General features: G+C 40.5%; 1 protein-coding gene across 2 annotated transcripts in view; it reads left to right on the top strand.

The window, feature by feature from the left end:
- LOC122795917 (procathepsin L-like) overlaps positions 1-3,943 on the top strand; it is a 62,741-nt gene extending 58,798 nt beyond the window's left edge. For both annotated transcript variants that reach the window (XM_044064396.1, XM_044064397.1), the window contains exons 7-8: positions 128-245; positions 2,993-3,943. In XM_044064396.1, the coding sequence (XP_043920331.1) occupies positions 128-245; positions 2,993-3,092 (218 nt within the window). In that variant the 3' untranslated portion in view covers positions 3,093-3,943. The remainder of the gene's footprint in view (positions 1-127; positions 246-2,992) is intronic.
- Positions 3,944-14,832: the final 10,889 nt, after the last annotated feature.

Raw genomic sequence — 14,832 nt, 5'->3', positions numbered from 1 at the left:
AACCCATATTGCTCGAGCATCTTGTACTGTAAGTAACTTGTGTGCTTGTTTGAGTCTCATTGTCCTTAAACTTGTATGCTGTACAGCTAATTTAAATTTACAAACCTTTTAATACTGTTCTGTTTAGGAATCTATTATGAACCTCAATGCAGCAGTGAACAACTAGACCATGGTGTTTTGGCAGTTGGTTATGGATTCCAAGGAAAAGAGGAAACTGACGACAAATTCTGGATTGTTAAAAACAGGTAGCCCTTTATTTTAAATCCGGGGATTCATTTGTTAATCTAAAACTATTGGATGGTCATAAAACTGGCTACCAGTTGTTAATGGGATAACTGGTATAAATAAAGGTAGATAAGAAGACGTGTATGCTGATGCAGAAAGTAAGTTGAAAATCCAAACCCAGTCCCTGTCATTTTATTGGTTTGCTTTTTTAGATGGTTCTGTTCTAAGAGTGTTTCCTGTTTTGTGACCATCTCCTGTACAGCCTTACTAGGTAATTCTTAAAGCTGTTAAGTGATTTCTTAACTAAAGCTTTTTTTATGCCTGTACGGTGTCACAGTTCAGTTAATGTGTTTGGTGTCCTAGTAGTCCTGGGTAGTTGGACTGGTCCAAGGACAAATTTCAACCATAACCTAGGACAAATTGCTTGGGGGGGGGGGGGGGGGCTAAAAATGCATACTGGTAAGATGCAAGCAGACAAGGGGTCCTAGCATCAGACAAGGGATCCTAAAATGTTGGCACTTTCTACAGATTTTCTGGTTTGTAAACTGCTACAATTAGCTGAATTGAACAGCTGACTTTACTTCTGCATATTAAGCCACTAACTTGCCTGAATCTTTTGCAATCTGTATTGGAATCTAAGGAAGTTTTTAATACAGAGATTGTCTGTCTAATTGAGTGTGACATTTTAACGCAACACTTAACTTTATATGCCCTTATTAAATCCATGCATGCATACTGTCCCTGTGTGTGTCTCTTCTAAATGTCTTGTAAGAAGTCCGTAATGCTCATTGCTCCCCCAGATGGAGGATTTCCCACAGTCTTGTATCATTCTGTCCCTGCTATCAGAAGCAGCCCAGTCGTAGTTGGTGAAAGGTTGCACCAAGAGTTTTACTGTGATTAAGCCTGAAGTAAACGGCTTATTTTATGCTTTTACTAATTGGGTGCTCCTTGCACTTAAATGCAAAGTTCAAGATGGACACCTTGTAATCTATCCATGTGGCTTATTTTATCCAAGTACCCCAATGGCTTCCCAACCAAAAAGGTCTCTGTCCAGCAAGGTGTTTGAAAGCTTTCTTTCGACCATGTAAAAGTTGCATCTACTTCACCTTCCATAATTGTGGAAAGAGCTTAGGAAAAGCTACGATAGGGAGTCTTCACACTAAATGTTTGGTGCAGATTGTAGAGCAGACTTTCCCTTCATATAAACAAGCATGTGTGACCTGGGAGCTATATAGATTAGATGTATAGATATTTTAAAAATATGAATATATTAACGTGTAATGTGAATCATAAATTTACATAATGCATTGTGTATGTATAGATGTGTACATAAATATATAAATGTATTTACATATGCATGTGTAAAAATTATTTATAAAATGTGTATACCCACATTTACACAAATGTATACATACACTTGTATATAAACACACGTTTGTGTGTGTGTATAGATATAGATATATATAGATGTGTGTGTGTATATGTATGTGTGTGTATATATTATATATATATATATGTCATATGTATATAATATATATAATATATGTAATATGTATATATAATATATGTGTGTGTATATATGTGTATGTATGTATATATGTATGTATATATATATATATATATATATATATATATATATATATATATATATATATATATATATATAATATATATAAAATGTATATAGATACATATATGTGTATGTATATAATGTGTGTGTGTGTGTGTGGATCTAGGACTATTGCACAAAAATCACACCCCCCCCCACACACACACACACACCCACTCTACGACTATTTGCATAAAAATCACACCCACCCCCCCCACACACACACCCACTCTACTTCTCAAGCCTAGATTCCACTACAGTGGGGAAAGGGAATATTCCTTTATTCCCACTGTGCTACAATCTTGCAACGGCCATTTCCTCGCCTTTTTTGTTTTTAAGCACGCGATTTTTTCGGTGAAAAATTGCAAAAGTGTGCTTGGTCGTTACATGCACAGGATCTGTATTCTTTGTGTAAGGGTGGAAGGATTTAATCCTTATTTATGGGAGTCAAAACTCTCTCTGAGAATCTCTTGGTCTTTGACTTGCACTATGTGATCTTTCAACAGGTGACCCATTAAGATATTTGGCATTTTTAGCTGAGACCTTCGATTCCCAGTCAGGGAAGCTTTGATGCCTTTAAGTTGGGAACTTGGCATAATGGTTAAGGTGTTTTCCTTAGACACACACTGGGTAGTTGGCTGGACTTGAAATGGCCCGCAAGGGCAGTTGGCCTATTGATGTTCAAATGTACATACTTTTATTAGATAACCTTTAAGTTAAAGGACTCCATGAAACAAGTCATTTATCCACTTGGATATTCTATGCTGCTCCTTTTCACGTACTGCACTGATTTCATTTTTCATTTTATCTTGGATGACTGCAGTATGCTGTTGTAAGCCAGTAAGATGGGAGCTGTACCTGCAAATTATCACAAACCATAAGATGTAGAGATGCAGGCTAACCAGTGCTATTATTCCTGTGTGCATGCATTGTAATTCTGTGCAAATATTTGTCTTTGCAGAGATGTGGATGTGAACTGCTTGAAAACAACCCCATTATTTTGCTTCCTTCCATATTGCACAACTTTCAGATTCAGTTGGCGAGTTCATGTGCAGCTTTAAGTTGGTAGTGTCAGCCACCTTTAATTTCTGTAGTGTATTGTGTATTTATGACTGCTAATGTGGTTTTGCAAATTATCCGTTTTATTTTTTGTTTCAGCTGGAGTGAAAAGTGGGGTAATCGAGGCTACGTGTATTTGGCTAGAGACAGACAGAACCACTGTGGAATTGCTACAGCTGCTAGCTACCCTCTGGTGTAATGTCGGTCGAAGCTGAGACATCCCTTGGAAAAAAAAAAAGGTGATGGTGATCAAAATGAGTGTGCCATAAGGCATAGTCTGGTCCGAACACTTGTATACTGAGAACAAAAAGCCTTCACCTGAAGTTTTAACTGCATTCCGCTCTTAAAGGTTACTCACTCTTGGAAAAGAGCATCAGCAAGTACTGGACAATAATCAAGATGGGTGCTGAACTGTGAAGAATAAGCTAGTTTTAATTTTAAATGACTTGGGATAGCAAAATTTACTGGATCAAAAGGTGCCTTAGTCTGTCAAAATTCACACTTGGCGTACTACAACTTGCGTTACACCATACGTCTCACTCCAGGGGCTTTCCATCTGTAAGGAAAGGAAATGACCACCTGTAACCACTACTTTTGTGGCATTTAGCACCTGCTCACTCCTGTCTGGTTTATAATTGGATTTTTAGTCCTCCATTGCCTTAGGCTGTCCATTTTAATTTCTGTTATGCAGCAACAAGATTGATGCTGATTTTGTTTTAAGTGATCATGAAATTTACTTTGTGGTTATAGTATTTAATGATTTGTGTTTTTAGCAGTAGGCTTTATGTTGACAGGTGCCCATAAAGAGTTGTGCCCACTTAAGTGTAATGAGCAAGCACTGTGTATAATGCTTGTAATAACTGGATATTTCGAATGTCACAACATCTGTAACTTAGGAAGTTGCACAGTATGTGTTGTAGCTGGGCCTTTGAAGTTCCAGGTGAATATTGATTTTTTTTCCTTTTTATACTGACTCCATTTTTAATTCTGGTAATGTATTTTGCCAAACCTGTGCTTGTTTCAAATACAAAGTATTGAGTAGTTCATTAATTTATGTGCTTGTGCTTTTTTTTTTTTTTTTTTTTTTTTTCCAAGTTGTTAACTCCTCTTATTCTTGTGTATATGCTTGTATGTGCCTAGAAGATATTTTTGGCAGTTTTGTGTTTTTTTTTTTTTTTTTTTTTTCCCCCACACAGGAAAATCCACATGGCAGCAGCTTGTACAAAAATGGTGTGGTTGACTAAAGGCCTGGCTGTTTCAAGTATGGGAAGAGGTTGAAAATATACAAGCAATTTTTTTTTATGGTTTTTTTTAAAATGTTGTAACAGTTGGGATGTGTGTGCAGTTGTATTGGAACCCACTATTGCTTGACCATTCAATGCACCTCAGACTGTCCAGGCCAGTTGTTAGGCTCTTATGGTAAGAAATTATTGTCTTTATGAAGCTGGCTGGTGGGGGAAGACCTAACTAGCTGAGATTTTAAGCCTCTGGTGTGTTCTGACTAAGCAAGATCTGTAGTACAGGCTGTGTCGTCATCTGTGCACACATGGATTCCCAGCTCCAGAGCAGAGGGCTTTTTTTTTCTTTTTTTTTTTTCTTGGCCAAAAAACACAAGCTTTTAACAACATTGCTACTGTAACCTGGCCTTCCCAGACCAAACATTTCTAGCACGGTGGATCCGGCTACCTTCATCTTTTGGAATGTATGAGCTTGTTCTTCATCAGGCGATTAAACATATGCGCTATTTATATTTTTTTTTGTATACATGTGGTAAACAAAAAAATTTAATCTGAGCATTGCTGCTTAAAATCTGGTGCACAATTGTGGTAATTCCCCACTCTGCTGTAAAGTGAGGTAGTCTGAAATTCAGTAAAGAATTTTAGCCTTTTCTTTACAGTTGTGTATTTGCAAACTTTGGAAAGTTCTGACTCTGAAATGGGGCTTTAATGTGTTTCTAGCACAAGCTGCTTCCTTATTCAATTTAATAGCTTCACAACGTCAGGAAATGTAATTGCTGTCATGAGAGGTTTCGGTGCTTTCTTTAACATGAAAGTGTTGAAATGAGAGATTATTTCAGCTGTGGTTTCGTTGTGTAGAAAATGCAGGGGAATTGTCCATTTGCTAAAGGCTTTCATTTTGGCCTTGGCAACTTCATTCACACAATTACTAGGTTAGACAGTCAACCTCTAGAACTTATTTGGTACTATAAACAGATGAAGTCTGGATTGTGGTAGTAAGATTGTGCGGATGTCACTTGATGGACAGTGGCACTTTGTAGGGAAAAAAGGAGGTGCTGGGTATACCTATGACTGTGCCCAGCATTTATCTAGAAGTTCCCTGAATTGGGAAGAACTATGAGCTTGGTGTGAGTTTCTTGGGCTGCATCTCTGTAATGGCAGTTTGGGCTTAAGAATTGGGTCCTTTATTTTGTTGAATCTGTAGCAGTCCTATATTGCTTTACTACTATTATTGCAGGACTTTAGGTAAGGTCTCTGTCTTCAGAACTTCAGTGGTTTGTGAGTTATAGGTGGGATGCTGATAGGGGAATGAACCCTTCCAAAACACTTGTCCACTTGCGTGCCACAATTTACTGTTTTAGTTAAATGTAAAATCTCTCAGCAGTACTCTTTCAGATGCATATTTAACTGTTCTCACCAGTTCTAAACCTTTGCTCACAAGTGTCCCCAGTTCATTATGCTGCTGGCAGAAATACTTTCAGCAGTGTGGACCACTTGTTAACCTGCTATATATATATATATATATATATATATATATATATATATATATATATATATATATATATATATATATTAAAAAAGGAAAATCATGCAACCCTTATCTATAGCTGGGCCCCAAGATTTAGGTGGCACCCCTTCTGTGTTGGAAGTGTAGCTAAGCTGATAATAAGACCACCTAGCTCCCAAGGAGGAGTATTTTATTTGGTATGCCTTGTCCTGAAGGTGGTGGGTTTCTTGATCCCACTGTATCAGGAGCTTGTGACATTTGAATCGCACAGTGTATTCATTTGTAACTTTCAGATAACTTGTTAGGTATCTGACACTACCAAACGTCATCTGAGCAGGTACTGGAAGACTTGGCTGACATTACTTTACCTAATATGTCTTCACATACCAGATGTATAGTAGGCATCTGCATGTGCTCTAATTTTATTTTCCTGTGCCTGGAAGCAAGTGACTGCAGTACAACTTCAGACTTTGGGTGTAATTTTCTGCCTGGGTCCGGTGTGGGATGTCTAGTGCAGTATTTAAAGCCCTCAAGACTTGCAAATACTACTGCTAAGTCCGGGGTGGGGGGGGGGGGCTGTGTACCACATCTTTGACATGAACTGTGGAGAAGAGTACCCCAGGAAGCCATGGTGAACTTCCCTTGTAACTCTTTAGAAGGTGTAATGCTCCCACAAGTCATAATCTAAGGAATTATTCTCCCCCCTCAAAGAATTCTAGATCCCTGGCAGCTGCCCATTCTTGTGAGACCTTGGTACATTTAAGTTGCCTCTTGCTTAATCTCCTTTTGGTGGGTCAGCCTCCCTCCCAGGATTATGTCAAGATGGCAGTTTCCTCCAATATTTCTGTAGTTTCCTGCCACACGTGGAGCAGTCCATTGTCTTCTACAGCATCTCCTTCCCCAAAGAGGATAGATGTCTCCCTTGGCCTCCAGTATGAAGAGTAGGTCGTAAGCATCCTGCCCTGTAAGCTGCATTTACTTAAGTTGTGCCTTAAAACTAGAGCTATAAAATGGGCTTTGTGATCGCATCAAAGTACTAATGATGAGAAGTTTGACAGCATTAAGATCCAAGTGTAGAGGTATTGGACAATGGGGTGAAAAGTATTTGATACAGATATTTGGGAATCTGTTCTGAGTTACTGGTTTTTAATTCCTATTCCACCTATGAGCAAAACTGTGATGGAGAATCAGTAACCATTGTAAAATTACATGATAAAAGTATTACATAAGTAAACACAAATCCTGCACAATTACCTTGGAACTATTGTGCACCAATGTTGCATGAATTAATCTTTCAGAACCTGCTTGGTGTCTCCTTTATGCATGATAACCCCAGATTTCTGTCCAGACAGCACTACCATCTAATCTGGCAGTACAGTCTGTGTTCTATCTCTATACATATTTAGTGCCACCCTGGGATCTACCACATAACTGGATTGGTTAAGTCCTGAAGTGTATCTGAATACAGGGTGCAAGTAAAATGTCCTATGCAGGACACCTCAATGCTCTATCCCTCTTCTACAGGCTTTTGGGGGGAGATCTGTGCCTGGCATATGGGGCATTCAGACCCCACTTTGGACCACCTGCATATCCACGAAACAGCACTAGAATTACCCATTCTTAAAACTTAAACCTTGCCTGTGATATAAAAATAATAGGACCTGCTGGGGAGACGGGCATTATTCCCAGAGACTACCCTGCCTATGGAACAATCTCTCCCCATCCACCTATGAATTACTGGAAATATGACCCTAATTCCTGAACGCGACTGAAATAACCACTCTTGTTACCTTGGTCATAGCCCTTTTCACGCATTTGTTATGCTATGAGTCATTGTAAGAAAAGATGCGCAAAAGGTTTACTGACTGTAGATTCATCAGATATTCTTGCCTTCCCATGATGCTGTATGTAACTTACAGTTCATGAAATTTGGAAGAGGTCTGTAGTGCCATATGCAGTTAAGGTGAAGCACTTTTTCCATCGCCGTGGTCAGAATATGCAACTTCATGTACAAGGTAAGGAGATGAAACAACTTGTGTTGAATGTGCAGAAAAATAAGAGCATTTCTGGGTACCTGTTGCAGATGCCTTGCAAGCGGACAGTTGGACTAATATACTGCAGCATGGCTTTGAAGCTTCCACTGTCTGCCAGTCTTTTTCACAGTGTTCTAGGGTTTCCTCAACATGCATATTTGTACTGTCACCACAAATTTTCTAAATGCCTCTTCTCTGGTGTACACTGCCATGCTGAGAAGGTGCTGCATTTCTCCAAAAAGTCAAAGCAGGGGTTCCAAGATGGGGTGGGTGGGTGCATTTTGTGTGTGTGTGTGTGTGTGTGTGTGCAAATGGAAGGTACTGAACAGCTGTAGAATGAATGTTTTTTAAGTTTCCTCCCAGCATATTCCACACACTATCTGGGGAAAATGAAATCTCAGACGCTCACTCTTGCCAAGATGGCGTCATGTTAAAGGCTTTTATACAGCCCTGTGTCCCAATCATTCTTCCACAGGGTATCACTTGTGCAACTGTATGGCCTCTTACCTTTATGCAGATCACTTTTATCAAGCTCATCTGTGGGTTATGTGCAGCAGGAGCATCTTTCCTGCTGGAAGATGGTAACTGCATCTAGGGAGGCAAGCTTCCTGTTGCTGGTTCTACATGAGCATTTGGAGAAACTGCAGTGAACTGTCCTTGTTCTCAACATACCTGCACAGAAACCATAAAATGAAATACAAATATCTGCTATTCTGATGTCAAATGTATTAGCAGCATTTCATGTTGAAAGAATTCCACTATAGATTTGCCAGGCTTCCATTGTTTTTTGCTGAGACTTCAGTGTATGCTTTGGTCAAGGTTTAGTGCTGCCCATAGGGATCGAGCAAAAGCTGAATCAGAAACATCCGTCTCCTTTTTATTATGGTGGAGCTGGCAACAGCTACTCTCTCCTATCCCTACCACCAACAGACACATTCCGTGTACCCCTTAGATTTAGCCTTTGATGAACATGTCGCAATAAATGGCCACAGTGATCACTTTGACATGTTACTGTTGGACTTTTGCACAGCATAGTTGCTTTCCCGTACACATGCTAGCCATTTATATTGTATACATGTTTAATCTTTTGTACACACTTGAAAAGTAATGTTTTTCAACTAGGCTATGCCCAGGATAGTGGTTATGGGTGGGGCCATCCTACTGCTTGGCCAATTTTAAACTGCTGTTGTGCAGCTGTGGGTTTGGGTGCTACCAGCTCTCTGGGAGCTCTAAGTTTCTGGATGTTTAGTGATGCATTTTTATGCCTTTGGCATGAACAATCTGAGTTGTTATGCATGCACAGAACAAACCAAACTTTTTTTCATACATGGGCACACTGTCAAGTCATGTGTAGTACACCAGTCATACTTGCATGCACTGTGTCTCACAACTTTATACAAACTCAAGAACCTGGGACTAATGCACACTGAAAAAGGGGTAGTGCACAGAGCTGCCAGATCATTTAAATGTTGGTCTCCTATACTACCAATGTTTACAACCTTTTGTAAGTCTGAAATTCAAATGGCAGTCAAGTGAGTACTGCAATCCTTGACAAGTCTGCCAGATAAAAATTTTTGTGAACAGATCAAAAATATTAAGTGAGTAGAGGCAATTTTGTTAAAATTGCCAGATGGCATCAAATGCGGACAGTGGGTACCAAATGAGACATTAAGGTTATATTATATAACAAATTTTGCCTAGCAGTCTGCAATCCCAGCATTTTGCCACACAACTACCAAGTTTTGTAAGAACACAGAAAGCAAAATCGGGACCTTCACATTTTATAAACCTATTCCCAACTTGTGTAAATTTGTGCTTCAGATAGAGTTGCCAAAGAACTACATGTTTTGGGAAGAACAGATCAAAGCTCTGAAATATATAGCTCTAAACTGACCTTGCATATGAAGCAAAGTAATGGACATTTTGCCAACTCTAGCAGTATAAAGCTGTGGTACAAAGAATAATGTGGACTGCCAATATCCAAGCAGATTAAGAATTGTTTTGTATACTAATAAGGTTGCTAGAACAATGGGCTTACATTGTCCTATGCTTTTTTAAGTATGAAACTCTACGTGTGAAGTTCACAGCAGTTTTCCAGAGAACCACACAATTTACAATGAGCACACCCAAAATATGTAGCAGAGTTTGTAACATTCATGTGCTAAAAACCGAATGCCATGGCTACTGGGGGGGGGGGGGCAATATTGCCGTTATAGTAATAAGGTGATACTTGGTTTTCTGAAACTTGGATGTCTATAATCGACAGTCTTTCACCAGAAAGCCACACATTCTGAGGAACATAACCAATTATACGAAGCACAAAACTCTACTTGTGAATTAATGAAGTGTGCTTAAATGTCAAAACAAAATCTGGAACAAGAATCCAAGCCAAATCTGTAAACTTATGATTTTTATTTGTAAGTGAACTAATGAGAATGTGAATTAAAATGCATTTTCTGTAGTCAAACTCAAGTCCACCACCTCTTTCCCCAAAATTGCTAACTTTGAGGTTCCAAGTAATAGTTGAGCTATAATTTTTTCCGTAAGTGCCATGTTCCACTGTCCATCATAAAGGTTTTTCATATACATCGTCAAACTCCATGGTCTGTACTGATTTTGTTTTAAGTGAAGTGGTTATTAAGCAGCTGTGAGCTTCCTTGTTCACATTTTGCTCATGTTTTTTGTCTGCACTTTATTGAAATCATCTACATTTTCAGAGCAAAATTTTGAACCAGAAGTGGGAAAAGTATGTCCATAAAACTGATCTGTAGATGTTGTACTCACCTTTGTTTCTTTCAAAAGTAGTGTCTCCTGACTAGTACACTGGTTCATTACAGAGAATGAAATGGGAATAAAGGGTGAAATCACATTCTCCTTGGGTATTCGTGGAGAGTAGTGCAAATTTTTCCACTAAAACTGCATTATTTGTCCCAAAACACCCATAGGAGAAGGATGCTTGTACATCAGCAAAGTATGCTGCAACAAGGTAACTATAATCTACATGCAAGTCATACAACTTACTCAATGGTATAGCAAATGGCAACATGAGGACTAAATTGCCAGCCACATTATGTTTATACTGCAATATAGCACCTGAGTATAAAGCATGTGTGTATTAGATGGTGTGCTGATAGCCAGATTTATGCTTCATTGCTTTTACATCTTTTTACTCTTGGTTTTTCCTTATTTTTGTATGCCCCAGCCCCCACTGATCTGCTGATTCGTTGCATTTCTTCCCTGATCCCAACTGCAAAAACTGAATTTTCTGGAATTCTAACCTACCTGGGGGTTATTGACCTGTAGCAGAGTCATGAGGTAGAGAAAGTACAGTTGTGTAAAATCTTACCATAATGGTAGATGTCCTCACCCTTCACTGCTGCAGTATTCCTTGCTAATGGGGCTTCCCTGCTGTGAAGCCTTCTGGCCAGTTTACAAAAGATTTCTGTTTAAGATACACTAAGTCACCTGCTTACTCCTTGTGTAAGGTAGATAATAAAGGTGACTTTCAGGCGTACCATCCTCCAAACAAATTGTCCCAGTAGGAATGGCAGTCAAAGAATCTGCACAGCCAGGAATGGGAAAAAGACCAGGGAAATGGGGGGGGGGGCCTGGGAGTGAATACTGCATTAGTGAAGGCAAGGACATCTACTGTTGTAAGATTTTTACACAACTGTACTATGTCCTTACATCATCGCTGCAGTATTTCTTGCTAATGGGAGTGCAAAAGCTCAAGTAGAAACCTGGGAGGAGGAAGCAGCAAAACCAGCTCTGGAGATATCATCCAAATGGTAATGGTATGCACAGAAGTCCAGGCAGCAGCTTCAAGAATAGAATTGGCATCCAAGCCTTTGAAAAAAGCACCAGAAGAAGCCACAGCTCTCGTGGAATGAGCCTTAATAGAAGAAAGGCTCTCACCATGAAAAGTGTAATGAAAGGAAATGCCTTTACAAACCAAGTGGAAATAATTTGCTTGGAAACAGCTAAACTTAAAGACTTAGGATGAAAGGAAACATAACTGGTCAGACTTCCTAATAGCTTTATCCAAATAAAAATCTGAGATGCTGATGGACATCTAAGATGTGTAGCACCCTCTCATTATCCGATTGCAGAATGGGGAAAAAGGTAGGCAAATAATACTGTTTAAGTGACAACTCATTTAACCACCTTGGGCTTAAAAGAAGGATTAGTACACAAGGATACCCTGTCCTCATGCAATATCAAAAAAGTGGACAAGCCATAAGGGCTTGCAACTTGGACACCTGTCTAGCAGAAGTAAGAGCTAACAAAATAACTGTCTTCCAAGAACAATGTTGCAAGGAAGCTGAAACGGCAGACTCTAAAGGAGCCCGAGTCAGTTTTTCCCCGGAACAAAATTAAGATCCCAGGGAGGAGGAACATTCTTCTTGGGAGGCCTAATATTAAGGATGCCTTTAAGAAACTGCTTGGCCTCAAATCTAGAAGCTAAAGGGGGAGTTAAAGGCAGAAGAGCAGAGAGACCTGAAAAGTGGGACTTGATAGAATAGGCCAAACCAGCATTGAGCAACTCCCACAAATAAGAACCAAAGGAACATCGACAAAGTGGGTCCAGGTTATGAGAGACTCCAAATAGAAAACCTCTTACATTTAGGCAAGTAGGATTTCCTAGTAGTAGGTTTCCTGCAGCATGTCATCAGGGGGTGTCTGAGGAATCAAAACCCTATTGCCCACAGTGTCAGTTGAAGCGTGTTCAGCTGGATATGGATTAAGAGATCTCTATTCTTGTGTGAGATCATCCACCCTGTGAGGTAACTTGTGGTGATTGTCCCTGGCGAGATGCAGAAGTAGAGGAAACCAGTGCTGCTGTGGCCAAAATGGAACCACCAACAAGATTTTGGGAGCATCCTGTTGAATCTTGAACAGGACTCTGGGAATGCATAAAAATCCGCTGCCAAGAAAATGAGGGTATCCACCTTCCAGACCAGCGGACCTGGGAACAACTTCCTCTGTTTTGTGCCAAAGGGGAGGCAAAGATATCTATGTACCCCACTGGTGAACAATGTTCAGAAACACATCCCTGTGAAGCATCCAATCATGGGACATCCCTGTGAAGGACCTGTTCAGTTTGTCTGCCACGATGTTCTGAAGGAATGTAAACTGCCTGAAGAGTTTCATTATATTGGATAGCCAGATCCCATAAGTGCCAACTGGCAAAGACTAGGATCTCATACCCCCTGTTTGCTCATATATCACATGACTGGTATTGTCCATGAATACCTTGAAATGCCTGAAGAGCTAGCAGAAGAGCCCTCCTCTCTTTGATGTTGATGTGCTCCTTCTGTTAATGAGGCAGACACACTCCCTGAACTTTTAGGGAGCCAAATGTTGCTCCCCATTCTACATCTGAAGCTTCTGTGAATGGATCCTGAGAGGGAAGCGGAGGCTGAAACGGGAGCCCTGGATTCAGACAACTGCTGAACACAGAAGTTCAACCTTGACACTGGAGACGAGGAACAAGAAAGTCTAGAGAATGTGCATGCTGAAGCCACACTGACTTCATAAACCACTGGAACTTCCTCATGTGGAGCCTGGCCAGTGGAAGCATCAGAATGGTGGAAGCCATGAACCCAAGAGCTCTCAAACTCCCTGGCTGAAATGGACGCCAGGGGAAGAGTTTGAAAGAAAGAACTGAGCTAATGCCTTTGGAGGAGGTGGGGATGCCAGCATTGACAGTCTGAAACATGCAACCCAGGAAGGCATGCTCTTGAGAAGGAGTCAGGGAAGACTTGTTGAAGTTTATTGTGAACCCCAGGCTCTGAAGAAGAGATGTTGAAATGAAGACTTTGCAAAAGGACCTTTTGAGAAGACTCCTGAATCAGCAGGTCGTCCAAATAAGGAATGATTTGGATCTCTTGAAGCCTGCAAAAGGCAATCGCAGGAGCACGGCATTTGGTGAACACCATTGGGGCAGTAGAAAGGGCAAAGCACAGAATGCCAGGAAGCCACAGAGAAATGCAAAAATCTCCTGAAAGAGAATGGATCAGAATATGAAGATGAGCATTCTTGAGGTCCAGAAAGGCCTGAGGGAGCAAGAGGGGAAAGACTGAAAAGACAACATCTGAAAGGAAGGCACCTTCAGAAAGGTGCTCAGATGGGAGAGATCTAGAATAGGTCTTAAAGTACCTTTTCTGGGCACGAGAAACACTCTAATAAAACCCTTGTCCCCTTTGGGACACAGGCACTTCTTGAATAGTACCCTGAGACAAGAGGTCCAGAAGAACCTCTGGGGGGAAAAAAAAGGAAGCTCTTCCCAAGGAGCTTGAGAAATGTCCATAAAAGGAGGGCAGGAAATCCAGACCATGAAGTACCCTTGATGACTGACAAAACCTAAGAATCTTGGGTGATTTGGAGCCAAACCGGGAGAGACAAATGAGCCAGAGGTATGTGGCTGGAAATGGGTGGATAGTCGTACAGAACCTGGTTTGTCAGAAAAGGAAGGCTTAGAATCTCTGCAGTCTGCGTGGCTTTAACAGGAGAAGTCCGTTTACTACCCTTTTTACCTTTACAAGGAGGGCAAGACGACTTACGAACAAAAGGCTGGCTTAGAAGGGTAGTTGCATTGAAATTTAGGCACAGGAGAAACAGACATGCTTAAGCTCCTGTAAAGCCTTTCCAGTGTCCTGAAGAGACTTAAATCAGCAGCTGCTTCATCAAACAAGTATTATCCAGTGGAGTATCCAGCAACTTAGCCTTAATATCCGGCAAAGGTTGAAGCCAAAGCCAGGAATATCTCCTCAGAACCAAGCCAGAAGCAGCATCCCTTGAAGAGGCATCTGCAGCGTCATAACTACACTTGATAGAATGGCAAACTACCTGCGAGAAGTCCCAAGCAAGGCAAGAGCAGAAGATCAGAGTCTGGAAGCTCAAAGAACCTGACAGGCCTGAGAAAGATGAGCCGAGACATACCTAGAAATGTGGGCTTGATAACTGATAACCCTAAAAACCAGGGTTGAGTAAGTATAAGCCTTCTTACTCGACCTATCCATGGTCCTACTGTCCTTGTCAGAAGGCAGTAACTTGGGCAAAAGAAGCAATTGAGATGGCTTATCAGAGGTTACAGACACCACAGAGGGGTCAGCAGCAGGACATTTAAACAAAAGAACAATGCTCAGGCACCCTGTAAAA

Source organism: Protopterus annectens, chromosome 2.part2 (genome assembly GCF_019279795.1).
Source record: "Protopterus annectens isolate FY-2018-M chromosome 2.part2, PAN1.0, whole genome shotgun sequence".
NCBI classification, from domain to species: domain Eukaryota; kingdom Metazoa; phylum Chordata; order Ceratodontiformes; family Protopteridae; genus Protopterus; species Protopterus annectens.
This window is presented reverse-complemented; position numbering and strand designations above follow the sequence as displayed.